This window comes from Poromitra crassiceps (assembly GCF_964638095.1).
Source record: "Poromitra crassiceps genome assembly, chromosome: 11".
Lineage (NCBI taxonomy): Eukaryota > Metazoa > Chordata > Actinopteri > Beryciformes > Melamphaidae > Poromitra > Poromitra crassiceps.
In genome coordinates, this window is record NC_139643.1 from 47,384,183 (window position 1) to 47,404,276 (window position 20,094).

Sequence of the window (20,094 nt, forward strand, 5' to 3'; positions counted from 1 at the left end):
TATATAGATCTGTGGTCATCTCCAAAATGTCATGTGACCCGATGTGTCCGATGTGACCGTCTGTTTTTCCTGCTAGTAAAAAGCACTCAGCTGAGCTCTAGTTTCCCCATACAAGACACCGGCTGATGCGGATATGAGAGACGTTTGACTGCTTTGTTTTACGTTCTGTACCGGTGCGATCGACCCGTTGAGACTAAACCAGGAGACTGGGGTTCGACATCCTTTACATGGTAAGCTTCAGTTAATAACACATCTGATCTAAACTGACTAGTGTAACACGATACAGTAGGTCAAGTTTAGCCCTGTCGCCACTGGCCACTGTCTGACCTGTGGTTTATTTCATTTTTGGCAGGCTGTCCTTTGTTGTAACGTTATATCTGCTTCTCATATTGTTACAATGTTACAATAACAGTGAGGGATTTTAATTGACTGTTGGACATTCACAGAGAATAGAGGATTTGGGTATATAGGCCACATTTGAATATGTTAGCCTAACTGTTGGTGTGACCTGAATTTACTGATCCAATGAGATAACGTTAGTAAGTATTATAGTAATAATCCACCCGAACGGGTGAATAATCTGAGTATAACAGTGTATTAGCACCATCATCCTGTTAGAGCCATGGAAATCAGTAGTGAACATTACTTTGTCCATACTGCCATGGTGATGATGGAAACTTTAATCCATCAATTAACCAATTAGCTATTAGAGGAGAACATGGGTGGTGGTGGTGGGGGGGGGGGTCAAGATAATTATTTACACTTACATGGTCTGAATCCAAAGAGCAACTCTGTTACACTCACTGTAAAAGGGGAAACAGAAATGAGGAAATAAAATTCACTCACTTTCCTTGACACACCTGAACAGACCTTTCGGAAACGACTTCGGCTAAGCTGTGTTTCTACAACTTGTGTGACCAATCTAACTGGCTTGATTTGATTTGAAGTACAGTGCTGCAGTTCAGTGTCATAATATGTTATAATATCAGAATCAGAATCACTTTTATTGCCACAGTATGCAAGTTACATACGAGGAATTTGTCTTAGTGTCTGTATGCAGCGTAGCGGTCACATCAATGTACAGAGATAAGAAGTAGGAAGATAACTAAAGACAATCACAAAGTTGCAAGTGCAATCAAATCGAGTAAATATATACAATATGTTCATGAGTGGTGAAGTGTTCTGTGGATAATATATGGATTGTCACAGAATGGACAAGTGAACCGGGCTATAGGTCAGGAATCACATGAGGGGATTCACTGGAAAATGCAGACTTCAGCATAAACACACTAAGCACACGCACACGTCTAGACGGTCACATTCTTGCAATACTCGTAGTGGTTAGGTTATGGTGCACCAAGTTATCAAATGAACTGGTTACAATATATTGAGTGCCATGCCATAATACTATTCAGAAACTGACTGAAAGCTACATTAGCATACTGTACTTTTCTGTGATTGACAACTTAATTGACTGTTTGAATTGTTCTCATACAGTCTGGTGCTCCGTAGAGGTTAAATCAAATGCTACAAATTATTTATAGATAGTTTGATCCATCAATATCTTAGTTATTTTGCAGACTTAGATGAGACGTCACTGTCTGGTTCATTCATTCAGAGCTGAACTGTTTCTTAGCCAGTTATTCTAGTTTCTAGTTTCTAGTTTTTCTCCTTCTAGATACTCTCATGACACATACACACACACACACACACACACACACACACACACACACGCGCGCAGCGCGCTAGCCAGTTATTCTAGTTTCTAGTTTCTAGTTTTTCTCCTTCTAGATACTCTCATGACACATACACACACACACACGCGCGCGATGACACTGTTTTTCATTCAGTTGTAATGTCTTTCCCTTGCACTCTCCCCTATATATATATATATATATTAATATCCGCTCTAAACTCTCTCTGTGGGCCTTGACCTTTAGAAAGAGACAGGACAGACAAACCCTGTCTTTATTTGGTCACATGCACATGGGCATTTGGTCCATCTACACATGCACGCGCACGGACACACACACACACACACACACACACACACACACACACACACACACACACACACACACACACACATTAATTAATTCAACGGCGCCATTAAAGGTATCCTCTGCATTTTCCTATCTGGCCATCCTTCCTCTGCTGGGCAGACCAAGAGCTGCGGACAACTATTTACTGTGGCCAGGGATCAAAAGTAGTTAGTGCTGTTTGTAGTGCGGCCCTGCCACCAAGACAACATCAATATGCTTTTATTTATTTTCCCTTATTTCTCTTTTAGCTTTCTTTTTGAAACCTTGTAGCTCCAATTTAGGTGATTTTCATGTTTTAAATTCAGCTGAAGGATTGCAGGCTCCTATAGGCCTATCTATCTATCTATCTATCTATCTATCTATCTATCTATCTATCTATCTATCTATCTATCTATCTATCTATCTATCAATCAATCAATTGTATATTTATATAGCGCCAAATCACAACAAGAGTTATGCTAAGGTGCTTTACAAATAAAGCAGGTAGAAGAGCAGGCTCTTGATTTTAGACCCAACAATGTAAACACTTCTCACATGCACTGGTGACTTTACTGCACATGTCATGTGGCAACTGAAACAATCACCCAACAAGAGCAGCACTTGGCGACAGCAGCAAGGATTTTTTTTTTTAAACACACCTTTTCAGGCTCCATCTGGGCCCCTCTTGAACTAACATCTTTCTCTATCTCTCTCTCTCTCTCTCTCTCTCTCTCTCTCTCTCTCTCTCTCTCTCTCTCTCTCAAAAAAACAACAACTAAACTTTACCACTATTTCTTCAGAAGTTGTAGCTATCTAGACTGTGTTGCATAGTTGATTGCTCTATTGCTGACAAAAATGTGTTATTGTAAGTCGCTTTGGATAAAAGCGTCTGCCAAATGACGTAATGTAATGTAATGTAAAGAAAATAACCCTTTAACGGGGAAGACAACTTGAGCAGACCTGGATCTTGGTGGGCGTTCATTCATCTGCCATGAGCGGTTGGGGTTGAGAGAGAGAGAGGGGGGGGGGGGGGGGGGGGGGGGAGATGCACAATAATTGCAGTAATAATGATACCATTAATTAACCACAGTACTACGACAGTAGTAACAGTAGTAACAGTAGTAACGGTAGTAACAGTAGTAACAGTAGTAACGGTAGTAACAGTAGTAACAGTTACGACAGTAGTGACAGTAGCAGTTGTAATAAGAACAGGACTAATAATAGTAGTGCTAGGTCTCTTCTCACTGGAGTCTGAGTCCAGAGCTCCTGCAGGAAATACGAGACACAAAGACTCCGGGAAGAAGTCAAGTTAGAAGATGCATGAATGGGACATGAATGTGAAACAGATATGGCTCAGTGTGTCTTGGAAATGACTTCCCTTTAACAGGAAGGGAAGAAAAACAGCAGTCTAAGCCTATAGCACATAGCAGCATAACTAGTAAGCCAGGCCTAACTATATGTTTTATCAAAGAGGAAAGTTTTAAGTCTTAAATGTGGAGAGGGGTATCTGACTATCTGCCTGCCGGACCGAGACTGGAAGATGGTTCCAAAGAAGTGGAGCCTGGTAGATGAAAGCTGTGCCTCCCATTCTACTTTCTGAAATTCTAGGAACCCACGAGTAGACCTGCATTCTGGGAGCGCAGTGCTCTGGTAGGGTGATAAGGTACTATGAGCTCCTTAAGATATGATGGTGCCTGACCATTTAATGCCCTTCACCTTATGTTCATACGCGGGGGTGGGCCAAATTCTTCCAGGTCGTGTTAACACTTCCGGCGGTCACGGCGCAAAATACAAAAGAACGTCGAGGGAGATAATTGTTTTTGTAGGAGAAGGATTTTAAATTATATTCTGGATTTGACTGGGAGCCAGTGCACAGAAGCTAGTCTGGGAGACATATGCTCCCTTTCCTCATCTCTATATAAGTGACGAGGACATTTATTGGCTTGAGGGATTTTCAAAAGCACTAAAAAATGGGGTGGCTCAGGGGTCTAGGATTGGGTTCGAATCCAGCCAAGACAGTTGCCCCCCCCCCCCCCTCTCTCTCCTTTAGTTAGTTGTTTTTTAGACGGCACACACGGTGGCTCAGTGGGTAGCACTGTTGCCTCACAGCAAGAAGGTCCCGGGTTCAAACCCTGGTACATCCCAGGTCCTTTCTGTGTGGCGTTTGCATGTTCTTCCCGTGTTTGTGTGGGTTTCTTTCCTCCGGGTGCTCTGGTTTTGCTCCCACCATCAAAAGACATGTATGTTAGGGTTAATACTCCTGTCAGTGCCCCTGAACAAGGCTGGAACAAAAGAACTGGAGTTGGTCCCCGGGCGCTGCTGCACTGCGGCTGCCCACTGCTCCTAGTTCTAGGAAGGTTCCCGGTAGAGGATGGGTCAAATGCAGAGGATGGATTTCCACACGAGGACAATAAAGTATAACTTAACTTAACCTTGAACTGTATGAGAACATCATGTAAGTACAGATCCAGTCTGTTTCGTCCGACTTCTTGCGAAATCATTTCTCCCGACACACAAGCAACATGAGGTGGCATTGATTCAAGATTCAAGATTCAAGATTCAAGATTGTTATTGTCACTCCGTAGTACAAGTATCACGTGTGAAATTCTTGTGCTGTAGACTCTGTTACAACATAGTGCAAATAACAGTATAACAGTGCAAAAACAGGGCATATAGATGCAGTAAAACAAGAGAAACAACAAGCAATAACAGTAAACTTAAACCTTAAAACATAATTAAACATTCTGTTTGCACAGGTGCAAATAACACAGGCATAATTATCATTATGTAATGGTAGCAGCTACTACATGATTGTTTATTTGTGTGTGTTAAGGAGTCTCGTGGCCTGCGGGAAGAAACTGTCCCTCAGGCGATTTGTTCGCGTGTGTTCGATCGTGTACAGTATCAGTGTTATCAAGCAGCTGATGTTTGGGATCATTGTGTTAATGTCATGAAAATCACAAGTGATCTAGTTTTCATTTGCTATCAAATTCTACTGATCTGTGGTCGTGTCATTTGACTAGCTTTGGCCTCATTCTGTCGTGTCTTAATGACGTTGAGAAAAGTCACAAGTTGCCTCGTTTTCAGTCGCTCTCTAATTCTGCCGATCTGCGGTCATGTCATTTGACCTGCTTATTGACTTCACTGTCACTTTATCTCATATCCGCTTTGTGTTCATCTGTGTTTGTTTTTTTCTGTCCGGTTGCCATCTTTGTCCCGCAGATCTCCTGGACAACCATGGCTCGGTGACATCATTCTGCCGACCAATCTTCCCCGTGTCAGCTGACCGCCATGCCGTCACAAAATGGCTACGTCATCAACTCGGTGCCTTCGGACGAGGGGGAAGATGGCGAACCCCTCCTCGAGAATGAAACAGGTGTGTTTTTGTTGTTGTTGTAGCGGGTAAAAGACTGGTCAGTGAAACACTCAAGCCAAATTCTTATAGTTTCTTTTCTTTTTTCTGTTTTTTTTAAAGGGACAGCTCACCCTAAAATGAGCCAATACGCATGTAAGAGGAAAAACATGTAATTTAGGATTTTAGGGTGAGCTGTCCCTTTAACATTACAAAAAAAAAAAAAAAATGTGCGATTTTTACTTTCAACCTGAATTGTGCTTGAAAAAAGTAACGTTCCGCATACGCCTTTGCATTATGACACTTACAGTTTTGCCATATTTGGACCTAAGTGTTCCATCCATGTGTGTCTGGTTGAATGTAATTCTATCCGTAAACTAGAGTTCTCAGTTTCGGCCCGAGCCCGACGGGACCTGACCTGCTATTCTCTCTCACTCTCTTCCATGCTTACACACATACAGTACACACACACACACACACACACACACACACACACACACACACACACACACACACACACACACACACACACACACACACACACACACACACACACACACACGCACACATGCACGTGCACACACACACACACACACACACACACACACACACACACACACACACACACACACAGCTTAGAGTTCTCCGTTTTATCCCGGGCTGACAATTTCTGCTAATTGGTCGGGTCGCATCGGGCTGTGAGATTCCCCGCAGGTGCACCGCCTTCGGTAACAATGTCCTATCTATCCCTGGTGGGACAATCTGGAACAGCATCCCAGTTGCAATAAGGGAATACCCCACATATCCAACCTTCAAAATAAACCTCAAGGAATGGCTCAAAAATAAATCAACACTGCAACCATAACCGACCATAACTATTTCTCGTATGTCTCTACCCATGCACTTTATTCTTTTGTAATTTCGCACTTTTATCCCGCGCACTTTAGTTTTTAACGCACCATTATTATGTCCATTTGGCCACATTGTTGTTTTCATTGGCATTTTTTTCTACTGTATTCTGTTTTGATGTTGTCTTTTATCTTGTATGCTTTTATGTAGCTCTGAAATTTCCCCTTGTGGGACGAATAAAGGATTATCTTATCTTATCTTATCCGACATATTTACTGTTATTTACTGTCATATACACTGTATAGCTAACTGTTCATTAATGTGTACTGTCCTGACCAAATAAACAAATAAAGTAAAGTAAAAAGTAAAAGACACAGTACAAGCAGTGTTAGTAGTCACCATGGCTGGTGTGCAGCGTCATGCTGGAATCTGCTGTCCAAACCGACCTGTCTTTCTGCTTATTCAGCCAACATTTATGGCGACAATGTGCTCATCAGCACTTCAGTGGCCACTGGCCAGAGATGAGTTGTTGTGCAACAAGACCTACAGTAGATGTCAGATGGCTCTAGTCTAGTTCAACCGATGGACCTGTGAAATCACATGTTACTGAAATATAGACGTGGGAGCTACAGCGAGGTCAAGTTGCTGCTTTGACTGTTGTATAACATGTACAGTAGGTCAATAAAGACACGTAGTCGACCGGTGGGAATAGCGTGATCCTCCCACGTGCTACGTCCCGCTGCCGGACCGGTGAAGCTCCCCGCTGTCAGCTGAAAAAGAAACAGCTGGCAACTGCGCATGTGTCGGAGCATGGTGCTAGTCTATTAGCCTGGGTAAACCCATCCCCCACGTGACCTGCTCTCAGACCTGTTCTCAGTCACGTGGGGGCTGGGTTTACCTAGGCTAATAGACTAGCACCATGCTCCGACACATGCGCAGTTGCCAGCTGTTTCTTTTTCAGCTGAGAGAGCAGGTCACGTGGGGGCTGGGTTTACCTAGGCTACTAGTCTATGGCTCTCCTCAGATCGGCAGAGGGTGGAGCACCGACCGTGGGGCAGCAGGGGGAAATTGGCCAAGTATAATTGGGGAGAAAATGAGGGGGAAATCAGAAAAAAAGACACATACTCCAAGTTTGTCAGACTTTTGCCTGACTCATCTTTCAATCTTTCAGTCCAAATTCAAATTGTATTGCAGATGAAGTAACTGTAGCCAACTTTCCCAGGCTGTTGGCTGAATGCTATGAGATTGTTTTAGTATTTTATGAGCTTGCAGTACTGTCATTTGGCTATAAACAGGATATAATGTCATTATGCCCTGGGGTTGTTATGGTTGTTGGGAAAAGGAAAAGGGACACAAAAAGGGAGATAACGGAGAATTTCAGTCAATACCAATCAGACGAATCCATTGCTTCAGTCTAGACTTCAGGTGGTCTGTAACCTGTGATCTCTTGTCATGGTCGTATCAGCAGTGCCTCCTCAGTGCTGCTCAGCTCGGCTCAGCCTGGCCTTCCTGATGTTCCTGGGCTTCGCCGTCGTCTACGGCCTCCGCGTCAACCTCAGCGTTGCCATGGTAGCCATGGTGAACAGCACCGAGCCCAAGCCCGAGGTGAACAGATCGGTGGCCCCCGCGTGTCCCGTGCCTGCAGGCCGGGACAACACCAGCCACAGTGTGGTCCAGCCTGCCGGGGTGAGAACCACAAACACCGTTTCCCCCAAAAGTGCAATTTCATCTTTTGGAAATGCTTATTAAAGGATCGATTTGTGTAGTTTGGCACAGCATATATTTGCTTTTTTAATTTTTGATAATATTATCCTAACACATGTTATTAGATTTGTTACTTGGTCATAAGCACCTTATGTCAAAATCACTCCCAGCCTGATGGGGTGAGAACGATAAACAAAGTGAAATTTCAGCTTTTGGAAACGCTTATAAAGAATCAATGTGGGTTGTTTGGCACAGCATATATTTGTTTTTTTTATAATATTATCCTAACACATGTTGTTATTTTGTAATAAGCACATTGCATCAAAATCACTCCACAAACCTGATTGAATTGCATCAAATTAGACCAAATTCAGTATTTTGTCAACCTCAAACACTTCAGACACCCGATCTGGTTGTTGTCAACCATAGATTCAGTAGGTTCGTCATCAGCCCCATTCCTATCGCTGATAAACCTGCTAGTAGGTTTCAATGGCCGTTATCAAACAACTTGATATTTAGGCAAATAAAACAACTTAGGGTGAGGGTTAGGGTGAGGGTTAGGGTTAGAATTAAGCAACAAAATGCGTTAAAATACGAAAACGTAAACCTCTTCTGATATCGAATCGCTGATAACGACCTTCTGCGCCTACTAGCAGGTCAGTAGGGCCCTACTGGCCGATATGAATGGGGCGATAAGACGCTGATAACGACGATTGAATGGGGTGACAATCTGAAACGTGTTGGAATGTATCGTCATAGGAATAAAGTCATAGGGTCTGTGGTGGAGTAATGCTTAGAGAACTGGTTGGGCCTCTGCATGGAGCTGTGACTTTAGGAGAACAGCACTTTGTCCTTGTCCAAATGTTGTAGAGATGAGATGAGACGATGATGGTATCCAGAGTTTGAGTGTGCAAAATTGTGCAAAATTGTGCAAAATTCCTGAGGAACAACTTCACTTCCTTTCCTTGTCATTACTTAATTGCACTTCATAGTTCAGCCTTTTTAACCTCTTTATTGACGTAATATATCTATTGACAGATTCCCCTAAATACAGCTCGGAAAGTCAGATTTTAATGCAGCAGGCTCTGTTTTATTATAAAAACCTTAAAACAAAGATTCTGTCTTCCTCATTATTTAGATACTTATGCTGTTAATGTGGGCTTAGTTCTACAATATTTATCGGCCCCATGAACGCAAGTGGCACAATCATCTTCAGGTCTAACGCAAAAGTAATGTAGCGTTAAAGTAACTCATTACTTTGGTCGGGGAGTAATAAGTAATTTGTACTGTAAAATAACAAGTTATGTGTCATTGCTTCATTGAAGCTATAACCTCAACAGTGATTGTGAATAGGAATAAGCAGTTGAAGAAAATTAAAGACAGAATGATTCAATGAATGTCGTGTAGTGCCCCTAATAACCTCCCCCTTTTCTCCCAGACCCCCCAGTACCAGTGGGACTCGGAGACGCAGGGCTGGCTGCTGGGCTCCTTCTTCTTCGGCTACCTGCTCACCCAGGTGCCGGGGGGCTACCTGTCGGGACACTACGGGGGGAAGGCGTTCCTGGGCGGGGGCGTGCTGGGCACCGCTGCCCTCACCATGCTCACCCCCCTGGCTGCAAAGTGGGGGATCTCCTGGCTGTTTGCTCTGCGGGTGCTGGAGGGCTTCGGGGAGGTAGGAGGCGAGAGGCGTTGGGATTTTGTGCGCGCGCGTGTGTGTTTTTACGTTTGTGTGTAAACGGATACAGAGAATGCATTTTGAAATAGCATCCAAATAGATTGAGTGAGGGAGGTAAGTAACACAGGTGCAAGCAAAACCTCAATGAGGGCTTCCAACTTTCAGTCCATTTGGTGATCCAGGGCCAGGCCCTTGTTAATGTTTTGCTTGCACCTGTGTTACCTCCTGCCTTTTAGACACAAAATGGCTGAATTGGGTGGGAAGTGAAAAAGGCTAATTGGCTTTTTATTAAATATTGAATATCAGCCAGTCAGTATTAGTATTAATTAGCCGATTAAAGACCTGCACATTGTATTATCTTTGCACATTTTATTGATTTAATTGCTCACTAGTGTTTTGTAGTGGCTTCATTCCTCATTTAAATGCATTAATGTACTGTACCTCAGAGATTCATCTCTCTCTCTGTCTGTCTGTCTGTCTGTCTCTCTGTCTGTCTCTGTCTCTCTGTCTGTATCTGTCTGTCTGTCTCTGTCTGTCTGTATCTCTGTCTGTCTCTGTCTGTCCCTCCAGGGCGTGACGTTTCCGGCCATGATGGCGATGTTGGCTCGCTGGGCTCCTCCTCTGGAGCGATCGCGCCTCACGACGGTCGCCGGCAGCGGGGCAAACTTCGGTGCCTTCGTGGCTCTGCCTCTCACCGCCTACATCTGCCAAACCCTGGGCTGGCCCGCCGTCTTCTACCTCTGTGGTGAGCGACGGAAGACGCACGCACGCGCGCGCGCGCGCACACACACAATCACACGCGCGCGCGCGCGCACACACACACACACACACACACACACACACACACACACACACACACACACACACACACACACACACACACACACACTCCTCACACTCACACACACACACACACACACACACACACACACACAATCCTCACATGTTCACACACATTCATCATGACCATTGACTGTAGTGAGTGTAACGTCACCATTAGTGCCCCCCTCCCCTTCAGCACTGCAACACTTAAATGGAATGGAAGTTGGAAAACATCATTAATATTATTGGTTAGACCTGTGTTTACCCTGTCTTGTGACACACAATGGCTGCTGTGAAAAGGGTCTATTAGTCCATGATTGACGAGCAGTGGGGTCAATTAGACAGGCGACCTTTCAATCACGCCCCAAAACATAGTTTGCTTTATCATATATTTTACTCGAAATGTGACCATAATTGACAAAATGAACATCATGGTGTATTGAAAGAGCCTTGAAAATAGTGATTGAGGCCATAAACTCATTTGGAAAGTGTTTACTGGGGTAATAAATCAAGTGAGAGTAATTTTCAATTCGACTTTTATACAGTTTGACTTAGTTTTGACTTAGTTAGACTATAAATGGATGAGTTAGATAAAAAAAAAAAAAAAAGGGTTAGGGTTAGGGTTAGCTATTTGCTATAAAAGTGTGTTCACACAGGAATTTTGTTAATGTTTTTTGTTTTGTTTTCTTAACAGAACATTAATGACAACCAAGACAAGAGTACATAATAATCATAATAATAATAATAATAATAAAAAGCTCAAGAACAAGAATAAAATACTACTACTAAAATATAACAAAAATACAGGGAGAAACAGACAAACCTACACACCTATGTATCATGCCCATGGTTTTTATGATTTCATAGTTGTTTTGTTGAGGTGACCTGCCTTCACTCTGAACCCTGCATATGAACACATGTAACTTTTCATTATTTACATTTTTATATTTACTTAATAAATAGCAAATTGTAAATCTTTCTCTCTCTCTCTCTCGCGCGCGCGCGCGCGCGCGCACGCGGTGTCTCTCTCCTGCAGGAGGTGCTGGTTGCCTCTGGGCAGTGTTTTGGTTTCTTTTGGTGTCAGATGACCCTCGCACCCATAGTCGCATCAGTGAGCGGGAGAGAGATTACATCATCAACTCCATTGGACCCCAGGTAGGCTACACATGAAACACCGACTATAAATGTTGTCATCTTGTTATTCTTGTAAATCTTTACAAGTGAGCTATCCATTTCTTTTCTACTGTTCTACAGTTTTTCTAACCTGACGCTGCCAGATGGATGTTTGTTCACATTTGTTTCACAACCAACATCGTGAATTTGTGGAACAATGCCGCCCCCATCTGGCGGAGTCAGGCTACAGTTTTTCTCCTTACCCCAGAATAGTCCTCTTCCCTCTTCTCCCTAATGGAAATATGTCTGTGCCTTTTGATTTTTATTTATTTATTTATTTATTTAATCATTTTAGAAATCCATATTGCTGCTTTCAGGGAAAAGGCATCTAACTGAATGTTTTATGTTTTTCTTTCTTCCATTGACATTGAAAGCTGACATATTTATGTGTTTGTTTATTAGTTTGAACCCTTGAAATCTGCTCAAATTCCACTGTATAAAAAATAAATCTGTCCAAAATAATCATTATCTTCCCACTTTCTTCTTGTATGTATGTGTATGTATGTGTATTATTTAATTTTTAAATTCACCCAATCTTCACTGCCCCCCACAGGGGACAGGTCATGACTGGTCCTTGCCCCTGCTGCCCATGCTGATGTCGGGGCCTGTGTGGGCCATCATGGTGACCCAGATGTGTTCCAACTGGTCCTACTACACACTGCTCACCTCTCTGCCCACCTACATGGACAACGTGCTGCACTTTGACCTCAGCCAGGTGAGCTTCAGCCTCATTCCTTCATCTGTGTCCCGTTTTGAAGATACAGGCAGATTTTGGGATCATCTCTCTCTCTGTCTCTCTCTGTCTCTCCCAGAATGCCTTTCTGTCAGCCCTGCCCTACATTGGGGCCTGGTGTGTGTCGTTGCTCTCTGGTGTGATAGCAGACAGTCTGATCGGGAAGAAGCAGCTCACTGTCACCGCCGTACGCAAGATCTTTACCCTCATAGGCAAGGGAACCTCTCATTTCCTCTTTGTGTGTGTGTGTGTGTGTGTGTGTGTGTGTGTGTGTGTGTGTGTGTGTGTGTGTGTGTGTTCAGATGAGATTATTAACGTACTTCTTACTTGTGCATGTTCTCCCCATGTTCATGTGGGTTTTCTCCGGGTGCTCCGGTTTCCTCCCACCATCAAAGACATGTATGTTAGGGTTAATACTCCTCAGTCAGGTCAGTGCCCCTGGCCAAGGCACTGGCAAAAGAACTGGAGTTGGTCCCCGGGCGCTGCACTGCGGCTGCCCACTGCTCCTAGTTCTACGAAGGTTCCTAGTAGAGGATGGGTCAAATGCAGAGGTTCAATTTCCCCATGAGGATAAATAAACGATAACTTAACTTATCTCACCTCCTCTGCCTCTGTCCTGTCTCTCTGTAACTGTCGCCACCACAAAAAGCAGAAACGTCTTGAGATATAAATGTTGGTAAACAGCCCCCTCTGCTGGCGTCCGCAGGCCGAACCGCTTCTACAACCAGCAGCAGAATGCTTACGTTGTTTTTTTTTAACAGCGCCCTCCTCCCCTCTGTGAGCAGGTTCCTTGCTGCCTGCAGCCTGCCTGGTGGCGGTGGGCTATGCTGGCTGCAGTGCCACCCTGACCGTCACCCTGCTCACCCTCTCCACCACCACCGGGGGAGCCTCGGGCGCCGGGGTCTACGTCAACCAGCTAGACATCGCTCCTCGGTGGGTGCCTCTGCCTCGGCTCTGTCGTTTCATAAGGTCACACCGTGTTAGGTTACCGTCTTACACTTCCCCTTTGCTTCCAAATGTAGTCATGCACTAAGACCACTAAGGCAAATTCTATGTGCGTCACAGAAAGCATACAAAAATACGTAATTTCCTCTAGCAAAATGAGAATGAAAAATAAATAAAGATAATAATAGGTAAGGATAACAATACAAAAATATATATATGAATATTATTTTAACAAGAGAAAGAAAGAAAGATAATGAAACAGAAATAAATCAATAATAACACCTGTTACACCGACATACATGATGATTTAGTTAAAGGCCACATAAATGTTTTGTTACACGTTTTCGGCGACTCAAATCACTCACTCGCTTTCTTCCCTGTTTCTATGAAGATACTGTATGTGACACCACTAAAATATGACCAATGCATGTGTTCTCCTCTCCTCTGCAGGTACGCAGGCATCCTCATGGGACTCACCAATACCTTTGGGACCATCCCGGGTATCCTGGCACCTATAGTCACCGGATACCTGACCGAACAGGTAAGTTCCCACAAACTTAAGGTTAAGGTTAAGTTTATTTCAGAGAGCATTGGAGATGTAACAACAACCAGATACACAGTGTTAAGTGTTTATAGCGGAACGCTAATTTTCAACACCTGTCCACAGCGACCCCTACATTAAAATACACCCCAGAGGACACACCCAAAGAGAAACACAAACAAATATAAAACCACAAGAGTAAAGCCACACATACAAATGTATTGACAAGGAGGTCACTAGATGCTGGAGACTTTTGTTTAAGAGCAAAGTCACGCCTTTTCATTAATTGCCAGATATCTTGACCAAACCATGATGGAAGAGAGCTTCTTTTAGGAGGCTGCTCCTCCATGTTTTAGTGTATCTGTATTTGTTTGACCTTCATCACCATACCGGTCACTCAGATCATCAAATCGATTTAGATGCTCCTATGGTAACAGCCAAACATAGCATACAGGTAGACATACAGTTTAAATGAGAAAATAGAAAGACATACAGTTTAGACACATTAACAGGCAGGCAGGCAGGCAGACACGCATGCACGCACGCACGCACGCACGCACGCACACACACGCACACACCTAAGGTAGCCCCCCCCCCCCCCCCCCCCCCGTCTTGAAAATGGTATCAATATTAATAGAAATTAACAATGCCCATCCCTATGTAAGACACCCACATAGTCATTGCAGTGCCCTGCTACTGATGTCCCCTCTTCCTCTGTGCTGCAGCACTCCCTGGAGGGCTGGAGGAGAGTGTTCTGGGTGGCGGCCGGGACCAGCGTCACCGGTGCGATCGTCTACACGTCATTCGGCAGCGGGAAGCTCCAGAAGTGGGTCATGACCGAGGAGGAGAGGGCGGAGGCCGAGAGCAAGAGAGACAGCCCCGTCTCCGCATGAAGACAGATGCGCTGCCGGACATGTCTCGTTAGGAACAAAAAGAAACTGTGACATGACAGGTGTACTGCCATTATGAAAGACAGGTACTGGATAAGAAGGAAAGTGGGACGTCTGTCTGCCTAAAGTGAGGTAAACAGGCAGATATATATATATATATATATATATATATATATATATATATATATATATACTGCAGGATGCCCACTTCACAAAGATAATAAAACAGTGAGAGGTGTACCTCCGCTCAAATCAGGGCACAGAAAGGGACATGTGCTTTTCATCACAGAGACAGATGAAGGAGAGCGGTGTTACTGTATTAACAAACCCTGCCTTCAACACGGTGATCGAACGCTCATATCCTTATACCAGGACAAGATGTTGTTGTCAAAATGTTGGTTTAAATGTTGGGAAATTGTCTCTGCATTAGACCACTCTATGCCCACGCAGGATTAACTGAAGATTGTGTAGCCGTTTGATTTTAAAATGCTACATTAAAATAATGTTTTAGGCACATTTTTAAAAGAGGAAAGGGGAGGATGTTGGGATTTTTTTTTAAGAGGATAAGGCGTAGATGCATCTCTACTAGGAAGATAAAACAACTGGATTTCATATTTATTATGAGATGTGAGACTCCTACATAGAGCTCACTGACATTATTGATTCACCATCCACTGTACTGGGCATTCCTTGCTTTTTCCAAACAACAGATCATCATTCCTTCTGCTTTATGATACTTATGGCCTCTCTTTCTCTTTGTACTTTACACAACATCCTTAAAAATGAACTAAGATTGACCAATGAGATATTCAGTGTTTAACATTCAACACCTCAGGTTAGTGCACATCGTCGCCAGCTGTCTGATATTTTTGTGTATTTTTTTATGGTTTTCTTTGTCTGTGAATAAGATGGGACCCAATATTATTATTATTATTATTATCACAATCATTATTATTATTATTATTATTATTAACCACATGCCTTTAATAGTTTAATTGTTTACAGCTGTATTGGTTTTGGGACCACAGACTGTCCAGCAGGACTAATGGAAGATAATGCTGATGCTGATAATGCTGCCCATGTGTCACGTAGCATAACTGCATATTAAGCTATTTGCTGGATGTTTTTTTCTCCCAAAGCACCTTCCACTGCCGTGATTAGAGCCATTTGAGCATGAATAGCACCAGTGGAGCGTTCAGCATGAATAGCACCAGTGGAGCGTTTAGCATGAATAGCACCACTGGAGCGTTCGCTCAACTTCATCACGTTCACTTTCCCAGGGACGGATGGACTTGCGTGGTGCTTTCAAGTTCGCTGTCCCATCAAGATGCAGCCGGCACTGTCAAATTCTTAGACCCAATTTGTTGGTGTCTTTGTGGAATATAAGATGTTTTACGACTGTGACTGTTTTTGTCAACCCACAGTGCACTGTGATTGTATGATGTTCTTAAAACGGATGCAATAATGTTTTTACCTTCTTTGTAAATGTATGATGTTCAAATACTTTATTTTATTGTGAAAGTAATCTATTTGTATTTCTATGTGAAAGTAAAATCAGCAATATATAAGTGGATTGACGAGTTACATTTTGAGAATTGCATGCTCTGTGTGTGTGTAATATTGTGGTTTGAGTGAACATGTAGCCTAAGCTTAAAATCGATTATAATGTAGATGGGCGACAGGGTTAAAATACGTGTCATTTGTAAAATACAAAAATGCATACTTGCTTTATTCAGTAACACAAAATATTATAAAACAAGTATGAGCCGGCGTTTCAGTACATAAAAACATCACACAATGAAATATCAGTGCGTCTCTCTAAACTTATAGCTTCCACTTTTAAATAGGTTGTTAAATAGCAGTACAGTACGTTTTTACAGTGGTTTTGATCTCAAACAGTACGTAGATGGGAGCCAGAGGCTGAGGATGCATTAAAACAAAGTCTCTTGAATACTGTAAACAAATGTGATGGAGGAATTTTACACAAGATAAAAACACAAAAGGCAACATCAGACTATATTCGAACAACTGAATAGCTTACCGATACTTTTTGATTAAGTGGCTGCATGCAGGAAAAACTACTCCACCTAGCTAAGTCTTTGTTAAGTTGTAGGAAGCAATGAGTATAATAATAAAAAGAAAAAAAATACACACTTAAATTTGTGCAAAAGACTCCCTTTTACACCATAGAGGAGTATCGTACATATCAAATAATTTCATCACATATAGTAAATGGGGCTTTGAGATACCCAGAAATTCTACACTAGAAAATAAAACATCTTGGATAACACTCAAATCTAAATCTTCATTGAGGCTTGAAGGTTGAATTGTATCTAACGTATCTAACGTCCAATAGAGCTGCCTTTGGTATATCTTTCTTTTCATATCTCCCTCTCTCCCTACTGCTGAGTACATCTTCATGAAGGTGATACGGGCAAGATCAATACCGCAACGCGTTTCAACCGTTGGGTTTTCGTCAGGCTGTTCATTCTTCAACACTGATCAAGCTCAGGATCAGTGTTGTCATCATCTAGTCCAGGACCATCACAGCATCACTAAAAGTGTAAGATGACATCCCAGAGTTATGTCTTTCTGCCCACAGTCACACATAGTCACACTTTTCAAACAGTTCGCCTTTTTTATGTTTGAGTTTACGTATTTTCCTTTTGATGAAGTCTATTAGACTGTTATGTTTACTGTTTTTTTCACTTTATGTATTGTTTTAACTGTTTGAAATAAATCGTTTCAATCAATCAATCAAATCAAACATACTGTGGCTATGAATGATGCCAAGTCAGTGAGCACAAACCTCTCTCCGTTTCCTTCAGCAGTTGTCACATGTTTCAGGGCGACATCGGGTTCACTGAAAGATTATTTATTATTATTATTTATTCATATTTAACAAGAGCAAGTGTTGGTAATGTGATCTATCTATGATGGACGATAGTGACTCCTCCTGAACTTCTCCTTTGAATCTCACCTGAAGTTGGCATTTCCCCCCCTTCTCCAAAAGAACCAAAGTGCAATCAAAGCACAGAGAAACAGACCTGTGGGAACAAGAGATGGATATTTCAGATCATTGTATAAATATACAGTATGATGCATGCACTGCACCATAGTTTGAAAGTTTGAATCTCACCTTATTCTTTAGTTTGGATAGTGTTTGAAAGACAGTTCTGGACGAAAGCAGGTGAAGCATTCCAAAGACAAAAAAGAGGACAGAGCAGCAAGTAGGGTTAGCAGAGTTTAAACAGTTGGTTAAAAGGTGGGTTTAAAGGTGTGAAAGGTTTAGGTGAGACCCAAGACGCACAGTACCAGAAGAAATGTGACGTAACTCACCCAAAACTGCCAAGATCACGATGATCTGCCGGGATGATGTCATACCATCTGCAGACAAAAGGAAAAACTCTAGTCAATGATCAATGGAAACAATGACCTGTGTGATTTCCTGTGACGTACAGCAGGGGGCAGTGGTCTCCCCAGAGACCCCGCATAAGGAGACCATTGAATACTGTAGCCATCAGTGGATTGTGAACTTTACCTCAATTCTTATTGGACAAACAAGCCACACCTCAAGAAATGTCTCTGATGCCATTACAGCAATAGCAAACCATAATCCTACCATAATCAACTGTGGTCTAAAAAGTGTCCTGTCCGTTTACTTGCCAACATCGTTGTGGAAATCTATTCAACATAGACCCTATACAGTCCCAACAGCAGTCCATCCCACATGGGGCACAGCTTCATTCAGGGGCAGACTGGGATCATTAATTCAGGCCGGGCATCAGTTACCAAGCAGGCCAGGCCGACATGGGCCGATGCGCGAAAAAGTTGGGCTGTTTGAAGCCCAATTTGGGCCGTTTGAAGCCCAATTTGGGTCGTTTGAAGCAAGATTTAGTAAATATAATGCTAAGGCGATGATACATGTTACTTATTTGTTCACTAATAGAAACTTCAACATTGCCTACATAACTGCAAGTATAATATAAAGAAGTAAAACCAAAAACATGCCTCTGCTAACTTTATTTAAGGAAGAGTGATGATCAGATCATGCATACTGCGTTATTCTCCACAGGCTTATATTAAGAACTACACGTCATAATAACAATAATAATAAACATTGACATATTCTCAGTTTCATTAAACATCTTCCTTTTTAAGCAAGCCCCTAACATTAAACACATGGTAGTGTGTTCTGCTCAAGCTCCAACCTTTGTTTCTGAAAAATTAGGCCAACAATGTTTAGTCTCTATAGCCTATAGCCAAGTGTTGAGCAATGCAAAACTCAAGGCTCCAACACAAGAGTCCAGAAATGAATGAGTGACATCACGGTGGCTCTGTCCATATTTTCATACCGTCTATGGTTCCGAGCTTCTGAGTCCAATTTTACAATGAGATGCACCCACTTTAACCCTGAGGTGTAATTATTACTTCAGACTAACCAATAAGTAATAAAACCACTAGTAAACCAGTAGGCGGCCCCTGGCCTGCTGTTCAGTGAGTGGCCTGACTGCGGGCACACACATTTTTTTTTTTTTTGCAGGCCAGGCCAGGCCACCGGGCATCGACCCGACGTGCCCGATTATGCAGTCCGCGCCTGGCTTCATTCACTAAAAGCTCAAACCTGCTGCTTCTCCACCGGCGCTGCTGCTGTCTCCACCATTGCAACACAAAAGTAGAATTTCTTCTTCAGTTTACTGCTCCACAGACCATCTCCCACAGGGCTTCGGCGCTAAAACGGGCCTTAAACGCAAAAAAACGTGCCTTGCACCTGCCTCGGGAAGATATCAATATGGCTTTACGCTGCCAAATGTGCTTTAGGCCGAATGGGCGTGGCGCAGTCCCAGAATGGGCGAGAATGGGCGTGTCGGCCTTAAATATCGGCCTAATGATATCTTCCCACCTGGCGTAAATTTAGCGCTTAGCGCTTTTGAAAACCAGGCCTATTCAGTGCACCAGTTGCGCGGAGCGCTCCCCTCTGGCTCTCCTCTGTCACCCTTCTCTGTGTCACTCTCTCCCTCTCTCCTCAGTCTGACAGGCACAATACGACTGTCTCTCTCTGACTCCCTCGCTCAGACAGACACAACACACGTCCCATAGGAAATAGCAGTTGTAAGTTCACTGCCTGTGAATGTCCCAGCATGCAATGGGGTACTCCATTTTGCTACTAAATAGCAACCAAATGAGCCGAAATAGATATAAAGGTCGATCTAAATAATGTGTAATAGTAACACAACCTGCAATTGTAGAACATTTCAATATTGGACCAAATAAAACATCGAAATGAAAACACCACCCTATGTGAAACCTATAGCCTATGTCATCCTGGGCCTATATATATCCCTTGTCGATTTAACGTGATTTAGATAAGTGATAATGTAATGCGCTT

General features: G+C 42.9%; 2 protein-coding genes across 3 annotated transcripts in view; one reads left to right on the forward strand and one right to left on the reverse strand.

Annotated features, from left to right (window-relative positions):
• Window positions 1-114: 114 nt before the first annotated feature.
• LOC310785180 (sialin) lies at window positions 115-16,278 on the forward strand. Of its 2 annotated transcripts, none has more exons than XM_083646169.1 (11): window positions 115-230; window positions 5,244-5,397; window positions 7,688-7,908; window positions 9,365-9,598; window positions 10,172-10,346; window positions 11,460-11,578; window positions 12,150-12,311; window positions 12,409-12,541; window positions 13,115-13,262; window positions 13,725-13,815; window positions 14,541-16,278. In XM_083646169.1, exons 2-11 carry the CDS (start codon window positions 5,313-5,315, stop codon window positions 14,706-14,708), a joined length of 1,536 nt encoding a protein of 511 aa, XP_083502295.1. In that variant the 5' UTR covers window positions 115-230; window positions 5,244-5,312; the 3' UTR covers window positions 14,709-16,278. The 2 variants fall into 2 exon arrangements, with proteins under 2 accessions (XP_083502295.1, XP_083502296.1); XM_083646170.1 differs by having other exon boundaries at window positions 7,691-7,908.
• A 113-nt stretch (window positions 16,279-16,391) lies between these two features.
• The window catches only part of LOC310785181 (uncharacterized protein), a 29,590-nt gene continuing 25,887 nt past the window's right edge, over window positions 16,392-20,094 (reverse strand). The window contains exons 8-11 of the mRNA XM_083646171.1: window positions 18,045-18,092; window positions 17,686-17,752; window positions 17,515-17,568; window positions 16,392-17,260 (exon numbers count right to left, since the gene is read on the reverse strand). Coding sequence (XP_083502297.1) covers window positions 17,236-17,260; window positions 17,515-17,568; window positions 17,686-17,752; window positions 18,045-18,092 — 194 coding nt within the window. The 3' untranslated portion in view covers window positions 16,392-17,235. The remainder of the gene's footprint in view (window positions 17,261-17,514; window positions 17,569-17,685; window positions 17,753-18,044; window positions 18,093-20,094) is intronic.

What these genes read in the sequence shown, in the direction of transcription:
- LOC310785180 (XM_083646169.1), top strand. Translation starts at nt 5,313, where the DNA reads ATGCCGTCACAAAATGGCTACGTCATCAACTCGGTGCCTTCGGACGAG. An exon ending in CCTCCTCGAGAATGAAACAG is followed by an intron (nt 5,398 to 7,687) that starts GTGTGTTTTTGT and finishes TGGTCGTATCAG; the next exon opens with CAGTGCCTCCTCAGTGCTGC. An exon ending in TGCACTTTGACCTCAGCCAG is followed by an intron (nt 12,312 to 12,408) that starts GTGAGCTTCAGC and finishes TGTCTCTCCCAG; the next exon opens with AATGCCTTTCTGTCAGCCCT.